This window comes from Trachurus trachurus, assembly GCF_905171665.1.
Source record: "Trachurus trachurus genome assembly, chromosome: 22".
Classification (NCBI taxonomy): domain Eukaryota; kingdom Metazoa; phylum Chordata; class Actinopteri; order Carangiformes; family Carangidae; genus Trachurus; species Trachurus trachurus.
Window position 1 is genome coordinate 6,948,033 of NC_139907.1, and position 25,932 is coordinate 6,973,964.

Genomic DNA, 25,932 nt, shown 5'->3' on the forward strand with positions numbered 1-25,932 from the left:
TAGGCTCTCACTCCACGTCAGGCACGCTATTTTATTGGATAATATGTATTTCTGGTTAAATAAAACTACATGAAATTGATTGCGTATTCCTCTTTCATATTGTCATTATTGATAACCGTTCGCGTCGGGCTGAAGAACGCCCCTTAGGCCGCGGTATGCTCATTATACCACGGCTGTCGCGATATATTGCTTAAAATAAACTTTGTTGCATTTTGTAATAAGTTGTTACATACTGCACCAAATTAATGCAACACTCGCATATTGTAATAACTGATGCCATATGTAAAAACTTATTACAAAATGCAACAAAGTTTATGACATATTGCGTTCAGGAATTTTATTACAAAATGCAGCATTAATACATCATGAGGTGAAAATGTATTACATTAATACATAATGTGGTGCTACAGGGTCAAATCCGGCCCACAGGATGAAATTTGTCAAGTGTGAAAGTTACATAGAAGACAGACGAGGCGCAATGTTGTTGAAATTGCACATATTTTTCTCAAGAAATTTCAAGTTGTTCATAATATGTTTTGTAAAAGGAGAGTTTATTTAATGTAAAACATCTTAATAACGTACTTCCTTGCACTAAAACAAAGGGAAAACTTTATAGTTCTCAGTATTTATAGGTTAATATCATGCCGTTATTTTACTGGTCCGGCCCAGAGATCAAACTGCACCGAGTGTGGCCTCTGAACTAAAATGAGTTTGACATCCCTGGGCTACAACAGAGTTTAAGGACTTTTAAAAAATATATATTATTTTTTATTTTACCTGCTTGGAGCTGTTGCGTGCGCAGAAAAACTCTTCACAGTTTTTCCAGCGGCACTTGAGCGTCTGCGAGGAGTTGGCGCTGGTGTGGTCGTTGATCAGGTGCTGCTGCAGATGCTCCGTCACCCCGAAGACCAGAGAGCAGCCGTGCCACTGTCAACACAACGAGGGTTACCATGGTGACCAAAAACCCCACAATATACAGTATTGCTGGTAAAGGTCCTGCAGGGATTCCCAAACTGTGGTGCCATGACATGAAAAGGGTAATGGTGGCTCTATGGTGTTTTATTTTACCAATAAATAAATAAATGACTCATACTGTTTGCTTTCATATTTCTATGCTTCCCACTTTTTAAATGTGAGAGCTGAATAGTCCTTTTATTGCACATTTTGTTATATGCTCTTATTGTTTTATTAAACTTGACGCCTTAAATGCAGCTATAAAAAGACTATGACTTCTTTTTTATGTGTAAAATGTTTGGGAACCGCTGTAATAAGTGAATAAATGAGCGTCATCATCTTACCCAGCAGCGGTAGTTCTGCATCAGGTTGAGTTTGACGGCCTGCACGCTGCCGTCGTAACAGCCTGTGTAGATCTGAAACACAACATGATGGATGACAGATTAATATCTAGTTGGTTTTTTGATGTTGTTGTTGCATTTTTTAAACTTTTTATTTTTTAGTTCTTTTTATTTTTCCACAAAACAAAATATTCACTGATATAGGAGCCCATGAATTTAAATAATACAAGAAAATTTATACCATAAGGGGAATTTACAGCAATGCAATATCAATCATAGAGAAGCACAACAGTGTTATAATAACCCTTATTCCTATCAGTCACTCAAATACAGAGTAACGACCCTTTTCAGTCTCTGTACCCACTGAGGTATGTTGGTTGGTGGTTTTGTAGCCTTCCAGTTCACGGTTATCATTTTCTTAGTAATCAGTAAAAGTAAATAAGTAAGTAAATATCTAGTTTTTAAGATCATGTTTTTTCAGAAAAAAAGAGAAAAACAAGTCTCACCATGCTCTTGTGGACAGCCATGCACATCACCATGTCCTTGTGTCCACCGTAGACCTGCAGCTGCTCGTGAGTCTGCAGAGGTGAAGAGCAGATGGACATGAATTTAGATTTTGTTTAAAAAAAAAAGAAAAGAAAAAGAAAGTCATGGGAATATAAAAACTGAAGGACGCACCTGCATGTCGTAGACCCGGACCAGTTTGTCCAGGCAGGCGGTCACCATCACCTTCCCCAGGATGGACACCACGGTGACGGCGTGACTGTGTCCTTTATAGATCCGCACCAGCTCTCCAGTCTGAACAGAGACACAGAGAGAAAACAAACAGTGTGATGCACAAATACTAAATCAGCTGTGAAAACATTGTATTGTTGTGTATTAAAGACGACTCACGTGGATGTTGTGAGCGTAGACGCACTGATCACTGGAGCCGCTAAACACCAGATCATTGACGACCTGAGAGAACAGAGACACACGATGTAAAACATGAGTCAGTTTATTTGTACTGAATATTACAGTTTTTACTCAGTCGCTTTGGTGCTTTTCTCACATCACTATTAACATTTGCACAACAGTTAGTGCTTTTCTCAAAACAATTGGTACAAACTGCAAAACCGAGTGGATAACCTGCAAAAGCACGTCACTTGCTCAAAATGGATAGTTCATTCTGCAGGGATGCAAACGGGTCAGGACCAAAAAAGAGAGAGAATTTCCAGTAGTTCAACCCCAACCAAGTATTGAGTGCATATAGATGGACAGTTTTCAGAAGGCCAACATTTCTATATTAAAAATGCTTTAAAAAAATAAAAACCATTGCAATATTTCAATTTTGGAGATACAGATTTTTAGGTCTTCACTGAATGTTAGTCATTATTATTACTATCAAAATAAACTGAAGAAATAAAGACATGGGATTTAACATCCCATTCAGTGTGTAATGGACATATAGGCCTATATGTTCAGGGACAGTCAGGACAGTCTGAGGACAGACAGCTCTGAGGTTGAAGTTTATATTAATGCACCATGACACTGTGGCAGGTCTCTGTACTAGGGATGTGAATCTTTGGGTGGCTCACGATTCGATTCGATTCCGACTTTAAGGGTCACGATTCGATTCAAAATCGATTTTCGATTCAACCGATTCTTGATTTTCTTTTTGCGATTTTTAGTTTGCTTTATTAACACCAGACCATGTGAAAAAGTTGAATGATGATGATGTCTACAGACTATTATATCAGAAGCCATATTTCCCCCCAAAAAATGCACATCACATGTTTCAGATTTATTCAGCAGCAATATAATTTGAACCATTTTAAAGTAAACTGCTACATGAAGCTGATTTTATAGGCTACTCTCTTTTCAAAAGCCTGGACTGAAGGATGTGAATATTTGGGTGTCTATTCGATTCAAGATCAGTTCTCATGCACATGCACATGGACATGTAGCCTATCACCTGTAACAAAGGCTGCTAAAAAAAAAAAAGACGCACTCTGCTCTCACGCCAGCTGACCTGCAGCCTGTCTGACTGCAGCGCCACAGAGGAGCTGTCAGAGCTGCTGCTGCTGGTCCTCTCTCTTCAGCCTGCTGTTTGGCTGCACTTTGTATGAGTTTAGAAAAGTGGAGATCTAACGTCACCTGAGCACCGATCAGCTGATCCAGAGCGCAGTGGATGTGGCTGCTCACACCGTGTCCTAACTGGATGCGACGCGAGCGAGCGTCCGATAATCGCGTCACATCTGACGCTCTCTGTCCACACTGAATCCGTGCGTCTGTTGGAGTGGAAGCACATCAGCTGTGCGCTCGCCCGCTCGACAGACTGGAGACGTAACTACCCGGTTAAAAGATGGGTGAATTGTGCCTTTTAAACAGAAAACAAGTTTCTTGAAATATAGAGCCAACAGCAAGTTGTCTCTCTAGTGTAGGAACACGAGTTGTAAAAAACATAATGCAGGGTTTTCTGTAACATTATAAGACGGCGCACCGCCCCCCGCCCAAGATGAATGAAGAGGCTATTAAAAAAAAAAAAAGTCCGCTAGTCTCCTAAGCGGCTGTTATGTGTCGCACACACTGAGGTGAGCAGCAGAGCGGCCTCACCGTGACCACGGTCCGCTCCAGCTGCCTGGTGTCCCCATTGCGCACCACGCGTCTTTTCAGTCACTTGTCCAAGTTCTCCTTTACTGTTTTTTTTCCGAAACAACACTCATTCTCTCTCTCTCTTTTACCGGCGGTGTCAGCTGATGTGCACATCTGCAGCAACCCAAACAAATGCACATGTTACTGTTGACTGGCTCTATTCCAGCCACATGATCGGTTCGGCGCCGTGGAAATCTCATTATCATTGGTTATTTGTATTGTCTGCCAAAACATGGATGAATGAAACCTGTCGACCACGTCTCATATTTCTATCGAGGAAAAGTTATTTCACAATTTATAGACACAACACGACAAGCACTGAGAGCCGCATGTTGCAGTGACGTTATATAGGTTATAAAAAAAAATAAAGCCGACGAAAAGGTGCAACTTGCCACTTAATTTCTTGTCGATGTATTATTTGCGGGGGCTTTCGGGGGATCTGCTGACGGTGGAGGATCTGGGACTGATTCACTGCATCACCAGTCTGATCAGGTCCATCACAGCACAGCAGCTGCAGCACTGCCCCGCTGTCACATTACTCTCGCGTATCAGCGCAATCTGTTTACATTAAACCGACATCAGGAGAATAATGAGAATTATGATAAAATATATATATATTTATTTCGAATTTTGGCCCCTGGATCATGATTTTTTTGGGCGCATTCTTGGTAAAAAAAAATCCTCTAAAAAAAAAGACAGTTGGGATGCATAATGTGTCTCATAACAGTAGTATACTGTGCGTCACGTTATCGGGTTAACCCAGAGCAGCTACAGCGCAGCGTTGTGACCTCGACCATGGTTGGTGAGAGCAGAAATGTTGTTGCAGGCCGGTGCATATTCTCATTTGTCCAGGTCATAGTATTTCAAAGGAGGTTAAATCGAAAGCAACTGGACTTATACTGAGTCTCCACACCAGATAGTTGGACCAGTCCCAGCCTGGTCAGATGCTACATGAACTGATGAAGCCTCTTGGATGAAGGTGAAACGTCTTCCTAGACAAATAACTAAGTCCAGTTGAACCTCCTTTGAAGAAAAAAAAAAAAAAAGAAAAAGTTGTTGGCGGGCTCGTGAATTTTTTTTTGACACGAGTCAGAAGGAGCGCTAATTCGCGTATCTCGCGTTTGGTTGCGCGTAAAAGCTCGCGCGAAAAAAAATCGTTCCTCGTGTTTGGCGGGAAGCCCCTTGTGGGTCTTCCCGCCAAACACGATGAAATAGACGAAGACGCGAGGGTCCCGTCGCCATAAAAGAATCGCGTGTAGCGTCGCAAAAAAAAAAAAGTCGCGTCTACCGCGTCTCGCGCCTAATCGCGTCTTTGCGTCACGGCCTTTTACACCGCGGACGTAACGAATAAACGGTGACGGTGTGAACGAACAACATAGAACAGGACCAGACGTGGCGTTGTTTCCTCTTTTCACCGACAGCTCCACTCTCCTTTACTTACACCAACTACTGTTATTGTTGAGGCCAGAGAATTGTGGGATTTGTAGTTTTTGACCAATCGCAGGTTGTGCTCTTTCTTTTTTGTGATTTCCCTGGTTCACACGTGTATTTTTTTTTAGGGGCATAAGAAAATTTAAGACCTGTCTAAAATTATTTAAGACTTGAACACAATAATTCAACCAATTTCACCAATCTTACAAATCTCACCATTAACAAATGATTACATTACAATGTCATGGAAAAGTCAATTTCCAGTAGTTCAACCCCAACCAAGTATTGAGTGCATATAGATGGACAGTTTTCAGAAGGCCAACATTTCTATAATAAAAATGCTTTAAAGGTGTACAGAAATGGCCGTTTGTCCTGTTTGTCGCGCCGAGTTGTCACGAGCTGCAACACGAGTTTACCCGAGTGAGGAAAACGAATTTGATTGGTCGTTATTGAGCGGGCGGGATATTCAAAGCTTGGGGCGAGACCGAGCTCCGTGTGTGTGTGCGTGTCTCAGACGTTTGAATGACGGATGACGGATCCAATATCAGTGGCTGGTGAATCGTGTACAGGCTGACGTATAATCCGTGCGCCTGCATTATCCAATGCGAAAAAAAAAATACACACTTTCATCCCAGATTTACTCAAAAATAGAATTTTGCACAAAGTTTGGCCTACATCATCTGTAAGATGAGTTATTACATTAATTTTATGATCCAGAGTGGGCTCAAATTCAATTTTCTTTTCTGTACACCTTTAAAAAAAAAAATCCTTTGCAATGTTTCAATTTTGGAGATACTGAATTTTAGGTCTTCACTGAATGTTAGTCATTATTATTACTATTAAAATAAAATGAATAAATAAAAGACATGGGATGTTTCATTCAGTGTGTAATGGACATATAGGTCTATATAATGAGTTAGTTTCACTTTAATTGAACACATTCTACATCGCGGAGGCGACGTCTTTCCACTCAGGGCTTCCTTCACCTCTGAAACGGGGCAGAGCTCCGTGGGAGACACCTGCCTGACACAGCAACGGACATGCACGGGGGGAAAAACGGCGTCACCGTCGCACCGAATGCACGCGGATACGCGCCGCTTTGGGTAACGAGCGTAGGTCGGCTCAGTTTCACGTGATTGTCACTGTCTCAGCCTGTTAGAAAAACATTTTACTGACCCCAGCTGAGACGCTGAGACCCCCCCCCCCCCCCCCCCCCCCTCAAAACAAAAACTCTTTGGATCTGAACGATTCACACAAGTCACCTAATTGGTCATGAAAAAAGCGAGTTTCGCTTTTCGGTGCGCTGTTTGCATCCCTGATTCTGCAAAAGCAAAGAAGTATTCATGTCAATGAAACTGGTAGTGTCTTCAAAATTATAAGTCCTGACACCATCGTTCATGAACAAGATAGTCAAATGGCTTTGTCATGTTTTCATGTTTCTCTAAGTGTTTTCCAATGTCTTTACTGTAAGTAGGTTGCTGTAATACACTACAATACAATACAGTAAATATGTACTGTAGTAAAACTGCAAGTCTAAATGTAAAATGTAAAAAGTTCTTGCCCCACTGTAAACTTATTGTATGACACAATGACAGTAGTACAGTGCAGATTGTTTAGTGCTGAATTATTGTCCCTATAAAATGTTTATAAAATTAAATTTACAGTGGTTCTCCCAACATTTAAAATTAGTTAGAAAGATTTTGACAACTAGTTCAACAATTTTGTATGTAATGACTCAAACAATGAAATGAGGACTATTAGTTTTATAGGGAACAACTATTCAGCATTCATAAGTATAGTTCATTTTGACTGACATGACATAAGCAAATGATAATGTTATAAAACAGCAGAAAATTGTGTGAAAGCAACTGATACATGTCCAAAAGCATTTGCAATTTGTTCAAAGGAAGGAGAAATTGCTACTATGATGTGCACAAATGACTAAATGTTGTGGAGTTTGAACTAATAGTTATAATTAGATCTGAGAAAAGCACCAGCGCGACTGAGAAAAACTGTAAAAAATGAACTACAAACAGGAGGTTTACGTCTTGACGAAGCTCAGGCTCCAGATGAGACGTACCTTCATGCAGAGGACGGTCTTGGTGTGTCCCTGCAGCGTGCGCAGCAGGAGGCCGTTCTTGGCGTCTCTCACGCTGATGGTGTTGTCGTAGGAACCGACCAGCAGGATCCGCCGCGCCCCCTCCTGCGACGAGGCCAGACAGCTCACGCCGCGCGGCCCGTGGCACTCGAACACGTCCATCTGCTTGTTTGTCTGGACGGATAAAACGGTACGTTACAACCGATAATCAATACAAAGTCACAGTGAGCGAGTTTTCACCTGGTATACAATGATAATATGGAAAATATTATAGACAGAGGCTGTTCACTGTGTAAAATAAAAACAGATTATAAATCAGGTCATCAAATCAAATAGCACAATTAGAAAACAATATAAATCTGTGTTTTATTTATTTATTCTTATTCTATTTTATCTTATTTTATTCTGTTCTTATTCTGCTTTTATTTTAGTAATCTATGTATATCTCACTTTGTGTTGATTTCTCTTACTATTCAGGAGTTTGTAACCAAGAAAAATATATAAATATTTAATTCTGAATCACAAGGTTAGAAATAGAAAAGTGCAAGTGCAAAATCAGTAGTAATATGATATAATAATAAGAAGAAGTGGAAGAAGAAGAGGAGGAAAAATAAGATTCATTTCTATGACACCTTTCAACACACAGACACATAAAATGTCTTTAAAACTGGAACCAAACAACAACAAATGACAGATAAACAACGCGTCGCACTACGTTTTCCCACCTTGAGGTTAAAGGTCACCACCGTGCCGTTGGCCAGGCCTGCGTACAGAGTCCTCCAGCGGCTGTGGAGGCAGAGGACTCGATCCGACAGGGAGAACTGCTGCTCAAACTCCTGAGTCTGTGGACGCGAAGAAACGACATGTCAGAGACGAGGAACAGGTATCACGACTGAATTTACTGAATCGATTCGCAAGATCCCGACTCGATTCGATTCAATATTGATTCATTTAGAGCCATTTCAGTTTGAACATCAATTTTGCTCAGTTATGAAAGAGATTTTCACAGAACTAATGCTGCAAATTGTACAAAGATTGAACTGTCTAACCTTTTGCATTATTGAAAATATCAATGTTTACATTAAAGATTGACCCAAAAGCTGTTACATTAATGCTGGGGGGTTTTTTTAGACCAAGGGGCAGATCTTGACAGCTGAAATACTGTATCGTCAGAAGAGACATAATGTCCTGTGATTTTCAGCCTTCTATGATTATATTTTGCAAGGAAAACCTGGACCAAAGAGGTTTTTTTGTCTTGACCAAACAGCAGTGTGCCGCTCTGTGATCGTGTGGTTAGTCTCGCAGGATTTATGCGATCGCACGAGACAAACAAACAGGAAATGGCATACATATAGAGATCGATCCAAGGATTTTATGAATCAATATCGGATCTTTCAAACGAGGATGGATATGAATCAGAAAATCCCTATCAGAGACCACAACACAAACTGAAACAACAAAACAGAACGGAGGTTTTTGATGTGGAAAGTGGATCAAGTCATATCTTAATATCAGAATAGTGCAGGTATTTAGAAGAAGAAGGTGTGTTTTTACCTTGAGGCTGTAGCAGCGGACGGTCTGATCACTGGAGCCAGTGTAGAGGCGATGGTGCAGACAGGGAGTGGCCGACACCAGCAGGCAGCTCACTCTGGAGCTGTGGCCCTCGAACACACCGACACATTTATGACTCTGCAATAAACAACCAAAACACAAACGCTCAACAAAAGGTATCGAACACAGGATATTAACGCAGCTGTGTGTGTGTGTGTTCATCAGCACCCACCACCAGGTCGAAGGCTTTCACAGTCCGGTCTCCCGAGCTCGTGTACAGCAGCCCGTCGTGGATCTGCAAGGAGTTCACGGCTTCCTGATGGCCCTCGAACGCACCCTCAGTGGGCATGTCGTCCTCGCCGTGGTCCGAGGAGGCGTCTGGGAGGAAACACACAAAGTTTAGGGTCTCAACTTGAAAATGAAGTTTAGTTTTTGTCGTCATCTTTAAACTTTAACGAAAAATCTCTCCAGTCTTTTTATTTTTTCCAAACAGTTGGAGAGAAGATGACAGAAGAGGCGGAGCAGCTAAGCAGCGATCAATACTCAACAGGTTAAATATGTACGTTCTCAGAAAGGCGTATCCACTCACACAGGGTCACTATAAGTCAAGTTACTGCTCTATGAATATCTTGACCATACAAAGTAACAGGAGCCTCAGAGTCTATTTTAATTTAGACCAAGAGAAGAGACATGTCTAAATCTGGCTGCTAAGAGCCTGACGGGGGGTTGTCGTGATGATGGAACGATGAAAACACTCAAGTTTTTAAAGTTTTAAAGATGCTATTACTTTATTTAAGTAACACAATTAGGGAAAAACCGAGATTTACCACGTTGAAGGAAACAGTGTGTTTCACGTGGATGTTTCATAATCTTCCATCTGTCCACCTGTGCAAACTAGTTCTGCTCAAGCATCTTTATAAAATGAGCAACTCTGCGAGGAGAGGAACGTACCTGATGAGTTCTTTGTTATCTTTGACAACGCGGTGGAAAGCTGCAAGTCGCTGTGGGAGAGAGAGAGAGAAGACGGTGATGATTAAAGGATGAATCCAAATGATCTGTTATTAGACTCCATTCAAAAAATATAACCAATAAAATAATGTGTGGTTCTGCCATGAACTCTGACCTCTCTAAAAGTCAACTTCTGGAGACTGTCCACTGAAACGACCAGGTTTGACTAATTTCCCATTAAAACATACAGAATTGGGAAAAACGCCAATTAGCTTCGGGAATAATGATGCTCCAGTCACTATTGCAGTAAAGTGATGAATGTCTGTAAAGGTCACTGAATAAAATGATATGTTATCGTTAGTGTTGCAAGTACCCTTGGCTGAGAAACACAATTAAAGGGATAGTTCAACATTTTGGCAAATTGGCCCATTGTCATAATAATAATTGTCATAATGCCTCGAAAACCACTCTGTGTGGTAACGTTCTGTTATTATCTCATAGCGTGGTGAATGTGCAGGTCACAACTTGTCCACCAGAGCGTTTTGGAGTTGTTCTGGCTCTGCTCCGCCGTTCTAAAAACAGCTTGCACCGACAATTAAAGGTAACAAACCTACTGCTAAGACTATAGGGATTATGGCAATGGGCCAATTTGCCAAAATCTTGAACTATCCCTTTAAATGAGCACTAATGTAATCTTTTTTTTTTTTTTCAAAGGAGGTTAAATCGAAAGCAACTGGACTTAGTTATTTGTCTAGGAAGACGTTTCACCTCTCATCCAAGAGGCTTCATCAGTTCATGTAGCAGCTGACCAGGCTGGGACTGGTCCAACTATCTGGTGTGGAGACTCACTATTTAACCTCGGAGTGAGTCTCCACACCAGATAGTTGGACCAGTCCCAGCCTGGTCAGCTGCGTACATGAACTGATGAAGCCTCTTGGATGAGAGGTGAAACGTCTTCCTAGACAAATAACTAAGTCCAGTTGCTTTCGATTTAACCTCCTTTGAAATACTATGACCTGGAAAAATGAGAATATGCACCGACTAATGTAATCCTGAGCCTGGTTACCTGTGGAACTGAATGTAAAAACTAAAATCAACGTCTCCAAAGGTGAAGAATAAACTGTTCGGGGCAGAAAGTCGATGGTTGTGTCATTTAAAAAATAAAACGTAAGAGAAGGTCGTGAAGCTCTCACCTCTCAGAGGATTTACAGATTTCCATGTCGCTCGTGGACGTGACCTCGTTGCAGGCCAGGCTCTGCGTCTCGGGTCTGGAGGAGTCTGGGGGGACGTGGGCGTCCACGCAGGCGGTGGCGGTGGCGGTGACCTCCATGTTTTCCTCCGAGTCCACGGTCAGACTCGGCTCCGCTAAGGGGGAAACATGCAGTGGAAGCTCCGCTCTGTGTCTGGTGGGGGAGGAGGAGCCGAGGATTTCGATTTTCGGACACGACGACGTCTTCCGCGCGTCCTCGCCGCTCTCCTCCATGTGCAGGTCGCCTCCCTCTCTGTCCTCCGCCTGCTGCGTGGAGGTGCTGACCTGCGAGGCGCCGCTGGGTCTCCGGCGAGGGCGGAGCCACCGGGGCCTCGCGGTCTCTCCGTCCAGCTCCGTGTCGCTGCTCTCCGGCTGCTGCTCCCCTGCCCCCTGAGCCTTCTTCAGCACCTTCCTCTTCTTCAGCTTCCTCACGCGCTTGCCGCCGCTCAGCTCCGACGGAGAGCCGGGCAGGTTGAAGACCGACGGCGCGGAGGAGGGAGGATCGACGACCTCGGAGCCCCTCCTGCTGCTGGGGGACAGGAGCTTTATGGAGGCTTTGGAGTCGTGTAGAGGACTGAGGCAGCTCGTTGCCGTCTGGATGGACCTCTCTGACGTCGCAGCCAGACCCAACAACGAGCTCTCTTTGTCCGCAGGTTCTCCGAAGTTCTCGCAAAAATGTTCTGTGTTGTTTTGGCAGAGCTCGGTCTTTCTTTCGGGGGACGGCTGGAAGTTGAGGGCAGATTCTGCAAAGAGTTTCACAAGCACATAGATCAGAAAAGTAAAGATTTATCTTGTGTTTTCTCTGTTTTCCTTTAAAGGGATAGGTTCAACATTTTGGCAAATTGGCCCATTGCCATAATCCCTATAGTTTTAGGAGTAGGTTCGTTACCTTTAATTGTCGATGCAAGCTGTTTTTAGAACAGCGGAGCAGAGCCGTGAGCTGCTCAGAGCTATGCTACGGAGGCTAATGGGATTTCTTGGTTTCCCTCATCAAACTCATCAAATACACAATTCAACAACTCCACAACGCTCTGGTGGACAAGTTGTGACCTGCACATTCACCACCCTATGGATAATAACAGAACGTTACCAGACAGAGTTGTTTTAGAGGTAAATGCAGAGACTGCTTGCTGAAAAACTGCCCCTGAAGGAAATGTGCATCAGCGGTTTTGCATGAATTTACCTCTAAAACAACTCTGTCTGGTAACGTTCTGTTATTATCTCATAGCGTGGTGAATGTGCAGGTCACAACTTGTCCACAAGGGCGTTTTGGAGTTGTTGGATTGTGTATTTGATGAGTTTGATGAGGGAAACCAAGAAATCCCATTAGCTGCTCTGTAGCGTAGCTCTGAGCAGCTCGCGGCTCTGCTCCGCCGTTCTAAAAATAGCTTGCACCGACAATTAAAGGTAACGAACCTACTGCTATGACTATAGGGATTATGGCAATGGGCCAATTTGCCAAAATGTTGAACTATCCCATAAATATCAGCATTATGCTTCTGCCTTTGTCTTTTCAGTCACTACCTGGTTGATAATGTTTGTAGTGTAGAATAAACTCTACCTGATGGAGACGCAGCTGCAGCGGCGACCGGCAGCTCCGGCGTGGTGCTGTGAGCGCAGTGGGCGAAACCGTCCAGAGGGTCCGGCGCTGAGCTGACGTGGACAGGGGACTGGGGCTCCTGCTTGATGACCACCGGCATGAAGGGAAGGCTGGAGGAGGGAGGGGAGGGAGGGGAGGGAGGGGAGGGAGGGGAGGCGCGGTGAGCAGCAGGAGAACCGGGGGTGAGGGCGGCGGTGGCGGTGGTGGTGGAGTCGGTCACAGAGGAGAGCGAGGCGAAGGCGGAAGAGGGAACCGCATCCATGAAATCCATCTTCTCTTCTTTCAGTTTGAGCTGAGGCGTCTCCTCCGCATTGCCTTTAGAAACACACACATCACAAAGACTTAGCTCCACTGTTTGTTTCAAATCTGCTCTCACACTGGAAAGAGCATAAATGTAATATAATACATGTACATATGTGAATTATTATTCATGTATTCTATTTTATCTTATTTTATTCCGTCCTTTTTTGCTTGTATTTAGTAAAAATACACTGCTCAAAAAAATAAAGGGAACACTTAAACAACACATTGTAACTCCAAGTATATCACACCTGTGTGAAATCAACCTGGGATGATCATTTTGATTTACATTGATAATTTTTATGTTATTTTGTTCTCAACAGACTCTACTATATATTGAATAACGATTTTAAACTGCAATATTTCATTAATTGAGATCTAAGATGTGTTGTTTAAGTGTTCCCTTTATTTTTTTGAGCAGTGTATTTTATTTATCTTTGTATATCTCTTGTTGATACTTACTTACTATTCAGGAGTTTGTAACAAAGAAAAATTTCCCTCCGGGGATAAATAAAGTAATTCTGAATGTGAATGTGATCAGTGATAACAATTGGGGTGCGGTCATGTAACTTTAATAAGAATTGGTTTCTATAGTTAGTTGTAGTTGTACTAGGATGTACATTTCCAATTAAAACCTGTGTAGTAGTTATAAATCATGAAAGTTAATATTAACTGCCTTTATTACAAAATAATTTGATGCATTTTGCAGAAACATAGAGTAAGTTCTTACCTTGCATCCCTTTCAGTAACTCAATGCGCTTGTTTCTTAGTGTGCCCATCTCTGCTGTCATCTGCAAAGACAAAACCATATGAGAAAAAAGTGAATATCTTAAACATTGTGTCTTGAGAGTGAAAAATATTAAAGCAGTTCAAAGTGGTCTAAAAAAAAGGGCCAGAGGTATGAACTCAGTGTGTTACCTGCTGTTTAACCACCATGAGACGCTGCACCTCCAAGTAGGCGGCCTCCAGAGCGGCGCGGGCCTGGATCAGACTGGTGTCCAGCGTCTGCAGCGTGCGGCTCATCTCCTCCTCCCGCAGAGACACGGCCAGCAGCTGGTCGATCTGCAAACGTTCTGCACAGATAGAGAAGAACAAGAAGAAAACTTAAGAACACAACTCTGGATTTGTGATCTTAACATGAATTTAGCTGAAAAATAACACACAAAGATGAAAAATGACAAACAGCTCTACTGAAATCAGATTTTACACTCAAACTGTCAGTTCTGTATTTATATGTGGACTTACAACTTCTTACATTGTTTTTATTAATATAAATAATAATAAGAGCAATTGATACTGACCTTTTTTAGATTTGACCCTCCGCCTTTTGCTGTTGTGCTCCACACAAGACGTCTCTGCACTCGGAGCATCCTGCAAGACACAGAGAAACAGTCACATCCTGATTTTTCGGACATAAGCAAACAAATTAAAGTGACCTTCACCAAATTAACAACAATCAATCAATCAATCGATCAACACAAAGACCTGTTAACGAACTCACCCCGGCTGCTCTCCGCCTCTTCCCTGTCCCCTGACCGTCACACTGCTCCGTCCCTGAGCTGCTGTCCCCGAGCGCGGAGTCGGACCGCTGCAGCGCCCTCACCGTCACCGACGTCAGCTTCTCCGGCTGCTGCTTCGGCGCTCCGGCCTCGAGCTGCCCGAGCATCTCCTCCACCTGCTCCTGCTTACAGCGAACCTCCGTGCTCCCTTTAGCGAGGGCGGGAGAGACGGAGGAAACCTGCTGCTCCGAGCCCGAGCCCGAGCCGAGGCTTTCTCTTCGTTCTGCCGTCGCCGTCGTCTCCTTCGACGTGAGGGGAGCGAACAGGGACGGGGCGGACGCCGGGGCGAGGCTGCTCTCCGATAAGGAGCGCTTTCTGGACGAACCCGGGGAGGAGATGTCTATCAACGACTCCCAGTGCAAACCCTCCAGCAGGGGGATGTCCTCCTCCTCCTGGCTGTGGTCCTCCTGCTCGTTCGGCACCATCTCGATCCCAAACCTGCAGAATCAACACAACACGACATGAGCTGCTTGAAGCACAAAGCACTTTGTTTCAGAATCTTCAAATCCTCAACGTTTTATAATATCAGTATTTATCAGACATGTCTTTTTATTTAGAAGGTCTTAAACGAGGAAAGCATTTTAGAACAAACTCTCAGGTCGAAACTCATTCAACCCTTCAAGCTTTAGATCTGAATCTTCCAAAATAAGTTACAACACAGTGCAATACAGTGTCAAATTATAGAACACGCATTCCCAAATGTTCATCTGTAAAAGGTTATAAAGGATGTCTAAAACATCCTTTCTGCTCTGTAAATGTAACTGCTCTGGCATAAATTATGAAAGTAATGACATATAATATAATATGTATAATAATATAGACTTACTTTCTTTTCTTTTTTTCATTATCTTTTAATTGTTCCTTATTTTCTTATGTTTATTTGTAACAAATTTGGTTTTAGATTATGTTCTTTCATATAAGCCCTTTCAGGTTTCATACCTCCCCTTCGCACATCCTAATCATAATAATTGTTCATACTATTTTAAATGATGTGTTTGTGCAAAATAAAAATAAAAATTTAAAAATGATCACCTTAAAACTATTTTTATTCATTTTGTTCTTGTTTCTTTTTATTGTTATTCATATATTTTGATCGTTTATCTCTTTGTGTAATTTCCCTACGATCATTTTTCTTTTATTATTATCATTTACATATTTCTGATTGTTCATTTGTATGTTCTGTTTTCTTTTTTGTATGACATTATATTTCATTGTTAACTATAGGTGTAGGCATCTAATAAGATCTTTGATTTTTCGCCACTTCCAGCACCATTACTTATAAAATTGTTCCTTTCACTTGTGCAAAATAAATCTAAGTAAAAGGTAAGAATGAAACTTCACCTCGGCATGCCTTTCCCTTTGTCCTGCTTCTTCCTGACCTCCTGGTAAACCTGTTCCCAGTTCACGTTGCGTCGAGACCCGGAGGAGCTGATGAGCTGCCGAACCGTCGGTTTGAGCCCCGAGTCCTTCTCCGAGTCGCTCCTCCGCGACTCGCTCAGGTTCCTCACGCGCCTGGCGATGTTCAGGTTGGGCTCGTGACTTCCCGTTTTGCCCTTGGAGGAGCTGATGTGTTTGGTCAGGTCCCGTTTCAGGGCGGGAGGCAGGTCCAGTTTGGACAGACCCGACCCGGACACGGTCTGAGCTTCGCTGCCTCTGGACGTGTCGCTCTCAGAGCTCTGCCCCGCCTCCGCCACCGCCGCCTGCATGGCTTCATCTGGAGCCACCGAGCTGCTCTGCTTCTCCGCCTTCTTCCTGCTCTCCTCGTCCTCCTTGCAGCAGGAAACCGCCGGTGGCTCCGAGCTCTCGGCGGTGGAGGTGCTGACTTGTAACGACTGGAGGAAGTCAGGGAGGTTTGGTTTGGTGACGTTCTGCCTGCAGCTGTTTTCTTTGTTTACTCCGACCTGACTCTGAGCTTCATCCCTTTGCTGCTGCTGCTGCTGCTGCTGCTGCTGCTGCTGCTGCTCGGGGTGTCGAGCCTTCTCCGTCTTGCTGTCAGAGCCGGAGCTGTCCAAAGAGCCCCTCTTCTCCACCTGTCTTCCTTTCCACAGGGTTTCAGGGAGCTGCTTTGATTTCAGGGGCACAGCAGGAGCAGGTGAAGGCTTAGCGCCGAGTCCGCTCTGCTTCACGCACGGCTTCGACTGTGCATGTGTTTGGTTGAGCGCCGTGCTGAACTGAGCTCCGGTGTTGAGACCAAACACTGGGAGCATCTTTTTATCCTTCTGCAGTGCCGGTTTGCTGGTCTTCTGACTGGAGGGAGCGGGAGCGGATGCGGAGCTCTGTTTTCCTTCTCGCTGGGCGCTGCCGCTCCGACTGCCGCTGCTGCTCCGATCTCTGGGTTTGGCTTTCGGACTCGTTTTGGGTTTCGTTTTCTCTTCCACCTTTTGTCCACCAGAGGTCGACTGCCCCTTTTTCTGCTCAGGTCGGGACGTCCTGTTGGCGGCGCTGGTCTCTGGTGCTTTGTCTTGCTTCTGGGGTTTGGGGACCTTGGTTTGGGAGGTTGTGTTTTGCGAGTCTTTATGGGATTCAACACCCTTTGTGACGGGATAGGGCGACCAGCGACAGGCTTTGTCCAGCTTTGAATTACTGCCGCAGGTTTTAGAGTTTTTATTACTGTTCTGGTCGGCGTCTGGTGTTTGTACCGGCCCGTTCTGCAGCGGCGGCGTTTGCACCGGCCCGTTCTGCAGGGGCGCCGTTTGTACCGGCCCGTTCTGCAGCGGCGGTGTTTGCACCGGCCCATTCTGCGGCGGCGCAGCGGTTCCCTGGTTGACGGGCGGCGGCTGCAGCTGGTTAAGAGCCCGGGCGAAGAAGCTCGGGGGAGGGGGACAGGAAGGAACGGGCCCCATGAGGCTGGCGGGCCGGTCCCTCGGCGCGAAGTGGGAAAAGTTGTTGTGACCGTAGATCCCGTGACTGCTGCCGCCGCTGCTGAGCCACGGCAGCCGACTCTGCTGATTGCCGCAGAAGCCGCCCTGGTCCCAGTTCCTGTTCCGGTTCCACCCTCCTCCTCCTTGGTTGTTCAGGTTTCTGCCCGTCAACTCCTCCGACGCCCACCGGTAGAGGTTGGGAGGCTCCTGGGCGTGCCAGGTGGCGCTCCTCCCCTGGTTGTTGTGTTGCCAGGGTTGCTGCCCATCCACCGGTCTGTCGTTGTATCGGTTGCCCCGGTACCACGTGTTGTGCTGACCGGGACCAGCAAACCCCCGCGCTGGCGGCGGCTGCGGCTGCGGCTGCCAGGTCGCGTCCTGTCGGAAACGCTCCTTAGCTTCTTTCAACCTCTTCTGAAACTCCTCCTTCTTCTTACGCTCCTCCTCTTCTTTGGCCAGCTTCAGAGCAGCAGCCTCTTTCTCTTTTCTACAACAAACAATACAGAAAATATAAGAAAAATAACTATTTTATGAATGGGAACAATAAAATATGTGAATGTAAATGTAAATACTGTAAATATTGGATGAAGAAATAAATAAAATAGCTATGGAGGTAATGTCTAGTCAGTCATATCCCGACAATCTGTGCCTACTTGCTCAAGCAAATTGAAAACAAATCTATATTTGCCATAATCAGTATGAATAATAATAAGTATATGTGATTAATACAGAAAATTATCAGCAGACTCTTAAGGTCTACTGAGAGTTTCAGTGTCTTTAAGCTCATTGTTTTATATTCCTGCCCCCCGGTGTCACAGCTTTGGTTTGGTGTCATGCATCTTATTAATCCAGCAGCTTTACATTAATATTTCACCACATTAACTTAAAAAGAAGAGTAAAATATCAAAATTGTGTTCACAGGTTGTTTCTACCGCCCACAAATGGCTAAAAAAAAAAAATCAGCTGCTGTGGATCCAGACTCCAGATTACTGCATTAAAAGTCATACAAACATTTGAATCTGTTTCATTAACAGGACATTTAAACTTTCCCTGGCAGCCGTGTGTGTGGGCAGACTGTGGGCAGGTGCCGACGACCGGTTCGGTTCGTGACCTACAGCTTTGACCTGCAGAGGGAGAATATCTGACATGTGACGGGGCGACAGCAGCTGAACGGCTGCTTCTGCCTTCGCCCGTCTCTGCACAACATATCACACTTCCCCAGCTGCTCTGCTCGGACTTTATCTGAGATTTCCGGTGAGACAGAGAGATCAGCGCTGTGTGTTTCTAGAAAGATCTGCACACAACGGGGTCGTCACACAGATCAAATCATGAGAAGTTTAAGTTCCTGTGATCCTAAAAATGTGGAAAAAAAAAAGAATATATCCTAAGAAACGCACCACTTGCTTCAGAGCAAAGGTTGTAATTTTTGTTTTTTCTCTTTCTAAAGGGCAGGAACTCAACATGTGCAGTCAGGCTTTTTTTTTAGGCTGCGGTCCTGACTCCTGACATACGACTCCAGACGCTGGTCAACGACGTGAAGCTGCAGCTAAAAGAGTCTTGTGAGCTCCGCTGAGCTGAATGTGACTATACATGGCGTACAGTGTGTATACACACAAAACAGTCTGTGATGGGTCACCTATCTTTACCCAGTGTGGATTAATCAATCAAGTCAATTATCATTCAGCTGTTACAACAGGCAATAAGCAAGTAAAAAAAGCACATAAAAGAGCAACATTTTATCACTAACAACATATTTAAAATCTACAAATTAAACCACCTTTGTATGTTTGTTTTAAAGCAGCTGTTCCTCCACTTTAAAAAGTTGATAACACAACAGAAACAGAGCGACTGTGTTACCTGATCTGCTCCTTTCTCTTCCCGATCAGGTCGGCCAGCGCTTGGTCGAAGTAATCCTCCTCATGGTCGTTCCCGGCGCTCCTCCGTTCTGCAGCCTCCACATTCTGCTTGTGCGTGGGACTGGAAATGTGGCTGGCGTAGTCGGTCAGGCTCACCACCGTCACCTTGCACACTCGGCACTCGTGGCCGCAGTCCCTGGGGAGGGAAGGCGAGAGCGGACGATCAATCGTTCCTTCAGGCATCGTTGTGATCTAGTCCGGGTTGGTTTGTTTAGTTTTTCCTGCCTGCAGAGCCGAGTAGTAGCGACACAACTCTGGCTCTACTCTCTGTTACTACAAAGTCAAAATAAATTCAAAAGGAAAGGAGAATACTCAACAATCCTTTAAAAAATATAGTATATATCTTGTCCGAATTCTCTATTATCTGTCCCAGATCAGGAGGTAGCTAACTTGTAAATTTGCTCTTGTTATTAAAAGAAATTAATTTATCGTCCTGATCTTGTTTTCTTCCGTTCTTCAGCAGGCCAGGGTGAGGGCGGGAGCGGCCAGGCTGGACCCGGGCAGCATGCTAAGGGGAGCTGGTCGGTGTTGACGTCCAGCCGCGGCAGCAGCAGCGCAGCACTGGGAGGATGCGTGGAGGGGGAGCGAGGCACGGCGCCCTCGGCTTACTGCCCTGTCATGATGGTGTCTGCTGCGCTCTGAGACTCTACAGAGAGCTATGTCTGTATTTGACCTCACAGTCCAGTCTGAGAGCTGCAGTCCGACCCCCACCCCCCCCTCCTCTTTTTCTGCTGCCAAACCCAGCATGTGCTATTAGGACAGCTACAGTCAGGCACTGAGCATCCCCCGCCGACCAATCCCAGCCCACGCCTGTGAAACCGGAGCCGCGTGCAGCTGCTTTACAGCCTCCACTTCAAAACCTCTCCCAGCTATGTCAGCCCCCGTGACTCGGACTTCGCTGGCTCCTTCTCAATTTCTCCTTCATATCTGTGTCATGGCGCGGTGCCATCTTCTGACCTCTCGTCTCGTGCAGTTGGCAAAGTTCACTTTCTACATCAACTAGTTCAAAGTTCACTTTACAAATTTTAAAATGAACTATTTCAGTTCATAGTTCAAAATTTTGAACTAAGTTCACAGTTTCAAAATGAACTAGTTCATTGTTCTTTCTTTTTTTCAATATGTTGCTCATAGCTATTATTTTTCAAAATTATTGCCACAGCCCATATAGAAACTACAGACAGCAATTATTTTATCAGTTTTAACATAAAACTATGTGTTAGATTTCATCCTCGCATCCAATTTTGAATCCTTATCCATGCATGCAGCTGTGTGACACAGATTGGGTGTTCTGTCCGCCACATATTAAAGGTCCAGTGCTGTAATATTTGTCAAGGTTTAATGGCAAAATTTGAATATACTACCAATTAATATATTTGTATAAGTGTGTAATCACTATAAAATTAAATCCATTTCGTTTTCGTAGCCTTATAATTATTCTTTTATACATATAGCAAGGGTCTTGCTTAGAGAGTGTCGCCATCTTGCGCCGCCATGTTTGTACGGAATGGAAAATCCAGCCAACCAGAGAGCACGATTCAAGATAGAATAGAATTGCAATGCTAGATGTCACTGTTTTCCCCTCATTTTACACACTGGACCTTTAAGGCCTGTTTACGGTGTGTTTTAGTTGGGTTTTCTATGGAAATCTGGCAAACTCTTGAAAGAAGTTTATAGAGAGCGCCGTTCACAAACGCCAGAATGAACGTGTTCACAATAACGTTCATCAAGCGGAACAAGTTCATGAACGATCTTTCATTGAACACGTTCAGGCACAACACTGCAATAAGACTGGGCTACTTTTCAGGTTCGACACGTTTTCTTTTTCTCATCCCTGGTCGGACAGTTTTCTACATCAACATGTCCTCTTGTAAAACTATCCCTCCATCTTCTTAATTCCCCCAAACCTGGCACATCCTGCATACCGCGTTGCTCGTATCATCTTTTTATATGCCTAAAAAGATGCTGTCTTAGCGATGCCCGTGTTTATGACGATGTAAATCCCGGTAACTTAGCAACATCTGAATCAGTATTTGAGCTGCTCGAGATTCTTCCAAGTCAGCAACGGGTCCGCATACTTTTAGTAATCTACAGGGGGGTCACGAGATAGAGCCAGTTGCCTTCTATCGGTCATGCCTGTTGTTCCGGAGAGAGATTGTGTCTAAATATATGTGCCACAGTTGAGACAGCTGCCCCTATATCCACTTCACCACCACGTGCCCGTGTGCACACGTGTCTTGTGACCCAGATGGATTCAGACAAAACTCTTGAATCAAAGTCAAAGCCTTTGTTTGACCGTTACACGTACGTTTACACAAGTGCTGTGCAATGAGTAAAATGCATATCTGAAAACATTTAGGAGATAAAACATCGGCATGATATCATAACTTTCTGCAACACATTGATGTGGTTTTTAAGTCGTTATATTGAATAAAACTCAGTAATGATTTCTGTGCATGTTGTTCGTTTTCAGCAGAGGAACAACTCACCGGCCTTTGAGCTTCTCCAGCTCCCGGTGGTGCAGCATACTTCTCATGTGCTCGTCCATCTCCTGCAAACACCAATTAAAAAGAAACCACCCAAGAAACACATTAAAAACACTTTAAGATTGGTTCAGCCATTAATAACACTATTGATCGCAGAGGGAGGAGGGTTACATGGCCAGGGAATGCAAGAAATATACGTATAATGTGATTAAATGTTGGAGAGCACAAGAGAAAAATATGTATAATAACTTTTTATAAAGGAACTTCAACACAAAAACCAAGTGCACAACAGCAAATACACATTTTATGATACTGCTGTGCTGCATTGATGACTGTGTGTAAAGTCCTTGGTGTTGCACAGCTCATCTGAATCTAACAACGTGTTAATGCAGCCAGAGCTCCTGGCTGTATCAAATTAATCCTACAGGACTTAAACAAAAACCATTTGTTGAAAGCTGAATTACCTGTTTGGAGGCGTGGACCGTTTCACACAGGATGCACTTCCTGTCTCTCGCCATTTTTTTTTTTATTGCAGGTGAACCTCAGGCCATTACTGTCAACAGAAGAAACAGGTTAAAGCAACAGGACTCATCAGGCATTTATAAAGCACAAAACCACAATACGAAATTGAATTATAAACTCAATGTGGTTCAATCTCAGTTGGATCATTATTAAGTTACACACTGAATTTCCTGTGTGTATGTAACTGAGCTCTTAGCAACAAGTCAGACAAATCCAACCAGAACAGCAGAGGGAGTTTACAGCTTATTTTCTCTGTGCAACCACACCTCGCTATTCAACAACATGCCTCAGTGCCACAGCCCAAATGCCAGCACCCGGCTCAACCTGGACACTGGTCTAATTCCAGTCTGCTGATAGAGCAACTCTGTGGCCAGGGAGGCAGCAGAGCCACCACGGCAGCATCGGGGATATGTCTGTACGTGTTTAACGTCCGTCCACTAAACAGGGTGGGAAGCGACCGCCAGCCACAAGCCAAGCTGAACTGCTGGTCGAGTTATGCCCGTGGCTGTTGTCAGGTGCTTCTGCACTAACAACGCCTTCTCAAAATACAGATGACCCTTCAGAGGCCTTGTCCTCTTCTGACATGTTGATTTTTTTTTTTTATTAATTGCAGACAAATTAAAAGCATGAATAAAAGTTTAAAAGAATATTAGCTTCCTTTATAAAACCTCTGCAACAACTTCAAACAAAACCACAATGAAAAATAAAAAAGTAATTATCAATTCCATGTCTATAATTTGAGTTTTTAAAGTTTTAATATTTTAACTGTAAAATCTGCAGTCAGAGAAAAGAAAATTGGAAGTGTATGAGTGTGATTAAGATAAAGGATGACCTAAAATAAATCCAGAAAGGGGAAGGACACCTACACAATAAAAGCACCTGAAATAAATCAGCTATTTAACGAAGCAAAGTATTTGCCAACTTGAGTTGAAAAGAATATTTGCTTCCCTTAAAAAACCTCTGCAACAACTCCAAACAAAACCACAATGAAAAAAAAAAAGTAATCATCAATTCCATGTCTATAATTTGAGTTTTTAATGAGTTTTTTCTCAAATCTGCAGTCAGAAAAAAGAAAATTGGAGGTGTATGAGTGTAGATAAAGGATGCCCTAAAATAAATCCAGAAAGGGGAAGGACACCTACACAATAAAAGCACCTGAAATAAATCAGTTATTTAACGAAGCAAAGTTTTTTGGCAACATGAACTCATGTGACAAATCAATCAAATCTTCAGTCAAAGAACATGGTGCCAGTAAAGTATACAAAGGCAGCTTGTACTAAATAAAATCTGGCAACAACTGACAGAGACAGAGACGTGGCTAAAAAAAAAACAAAAAAACCAAGTATCTATTAGAGTTTGGAAAAAATATCTTTCTTGACTTTTTGACCTCTGTGACCCTTTGACCTCACAACTGATCTACCTGAAAACATTATGCATTGATTGAAAGTTGTTGTTATTGCCACTTTTCTTTTCATATTTTCACACAATACTAAGTTTCCATCAGTCTGAGAGGTTAGTTAAATACAGAATAAACCCGATAATGACCACAGTGAAGGTCTGGAAGGTTCCCTCACCCTCATCATTAGTTCGTCCTATATTTTGTTCATGACATTATGGAGGCTGTTACAACGTCCCCGTCACTATTTCTCTTCTGTGCATCAGAGGGCAGCTATTTACAGTTAAACTCTAGGAGGATCCCTGGCTCATATTCCCTCTCAGCACACGGATCTGTGGGGCGTAGCAGGATGGACAGTACAGTAGTGTTATAATATAAACCACACATTCATTACCTAACACTGATATTAGCTGATGGTTTTAGTTGCTGCTACGTTCAAGGGATATGCGATCAAAGCCGTGCAAAGGTTCAGATCAACTGTGTTTTATGGGATCACTTCAAAAAGATCAATCAACAATAAACTTTCTCCTGCTCATGCAAAGCTGCATAGATACTTTTCTGTAAAGTTAGATTAAAACATAGGGCCATAATATGAAACTTAAAGGTTTCAAAGCTATGTTGTAATGATATCCCTGCAGAATCAGAGCGACAACACAACAAAGGAGGGCGGGTCAGTCTGCACAAATGATCATTTAAGTGTTTAACTTAGATAAGTTAGCTGCTAACAGTTAGCTACTTGGTGCAGAAGTTTAACACCACAAGTTGCATATATAAACATGTAACATTTTCATAACAACTGCAACTAACTTTTATCACACACTTAACAGTAACACCAAGCACTAAAAAGTGATTCTTTACAACTGACAAGACGCTTTCGATGAAACAGATTTAGATTGTTATTGTTGTTAGCTTAGCTGCTAAGTTAGCATACATTATGTCAGTGACCTCGTCATCGATAGGTTAGAATTCGAACAGAAATTACATCACACTCTTGAAGCTGCACGGGGACACAAACCGTTAAAACGGACAGTAACGGCCGACAGGTTTAAACTCAACTCGTTCTAAACGTAGAAGATTTAACAAGTGGGTTAGCAGGCTAGTTAGCAGTAGCATGCTAGTAGCTAACGATACCAAACGAAACATCCAACGAAATGTGATTAAATTCATGTTAGTTTTTTTAAAAAGCGACACGGTTTGTTTTTATACACCCCAAGCACCAATATAAGACCGTTGACTACCTTTTATAACATCCAGATGTGTGTGTGGTTACAGCATTTTCTGATCCAACCGCTGGAGCTAACAATAACATCCACCTCGACCCCAGAGTGAACTACAGCCCAGGGTGCGTTCAAGAACATCGGTACTCGGGAAACACGGAAAACCTCAGGCAGCTCTTGGTTGTGGTAAAGCGTAAATTTTCTCTTATTGTAGCCTATATTAGCCCATTTGTATGTAGTTTTATAGTTACTAGTTACTTCCCCTCCAACATAACTGATTTACTACATTATATAAGTAACTAATTATCAGGAAAAGTAACTATTTGGCTACCTTTTATAACATCCAGATGTGTGTGTAGTTGGTTACAGCATTTTAGCTGGAGTTTAACAATAACATTCAGCCCAGGAAACATGGACAACTCAGTCAGTTCTTGGTTAAATGTATTTCTATTATGATTCTAAAATGCAGTATATATATAAAGTTTGTTACTCACTTTTTTTTTTTATTAAGAAATGTGAACATTACCGATCCATCTGTCTTGTAGAATATATATTCAGAGATAAATGTTTGCCTAGGTCAAAAACCACTTGTCAAATTCATAAAATACAAGATTCTGAATTGCTTGGAATATGTAAGATTTTTTTCCCCCCTAATTTGTTTATAAAAATAATTTGAAATGTTAAAAAGCAAGTGCTCCTTTGTTTGATGAATTTGAAATAAAATATTGAAAGTTCTTCCACTAAAGTCAAAATCATAGCATAGTATGCTCTCACTGACTTTTCAAGCAATCTCTGTCTGTGACAATAGGAGGTAATTCTAACCTTGACTGGCCTGAGGATTGATAGATGGGTGAGAAAAGGGTTTAGAGGAAATG

General features: G+C 43.2%; 1 protein-coding gene across 1 annotated transcript in view; it reads right to left on the reverse strand.

The window, feature by feature from the left end:
* znf106a (zinc finger protein 106a) overlaps window positions 1-25,171 on the reverse strand; it is a 26,736-nt gene extending 1,565 nt beyond the window's left edge. The window contains exons 1-21 of the mRNA XM_083997935.1: window positions 25,079-25,171; window positions 22,387-22,475; window positions 21,926-21,987; window positions 19,381-19,575; window positions 16,007-18,010; window positions 14,608-15,103; window positions 14,408-14,477; window positions 14,025-14,179; window positions 13,837-13,897; window positions 12,768-13,121; window positions 11,151-11,949; window positions 9,961-10,010; window positions 9,242-9,387; window positions 9,013-9,147; window positions 8,184-8,300; window positions 7,441-7,632; window positions 2,190-2,252; window positions 1,974-2,093; window positions 1,802-1,873; window positions 1,299-1,370; window positions 778-927 (exon numbers count right to left, since the gene is read on the reverse strand). Coding sequence (XP_083854061.1) covers window positions 778-927; window positions 1,299-1,370; window positions 1,802-1,873; window positions 1,974-2,093; window positions 2,190-2,252; window positions 7,441-7,632; window positions 8,184-8,300; window positions 9,013-9,147; window positions 9,242-9,387; window positions 9,961-10,010; window positions 11,151-11,949; window positions 12,768-13,121; window positions 13,837-13,897; window positions 14,025-14,179; window positions 14,408-14,477; window positions 14,608-15,103; window positions 16,007-18,010; window positions 19,381-19,575; window positions 21,926-21,987; window positions 22,387-22,440 — 5,367 coding nt within the window. The 5' untranslated portion in view covers window positions 22,441-22,475; window positions 25,079-25,171. The remainder of the gene's footprint in view (window positions 1-777; window positions 928-1,298; window positions 1,371-1,801; window positions 1,874-1,973; window positions 2,094-2,189; window positions 2,253-7,440; window positions 7,633-8,183; window positions 8,301-9,012; window positions 9,148-9,241; window positions 9,388-9,960; window positions 10,011-11,150; window positions 11,950-12,767; window positions 13,122-13,836; window positions 13,898-14,024; window positions 14,180-14,407; window positions 14,478-14,607; window positions 15,104-16,006; window positions 18,011-19,380; window positions 19,576-21,925; window positions 21,988-22,386; window positions 22,476-25,078) is intronic.
* Window positions 25,172-25,932: the final 761 nt, after the last annotated feature.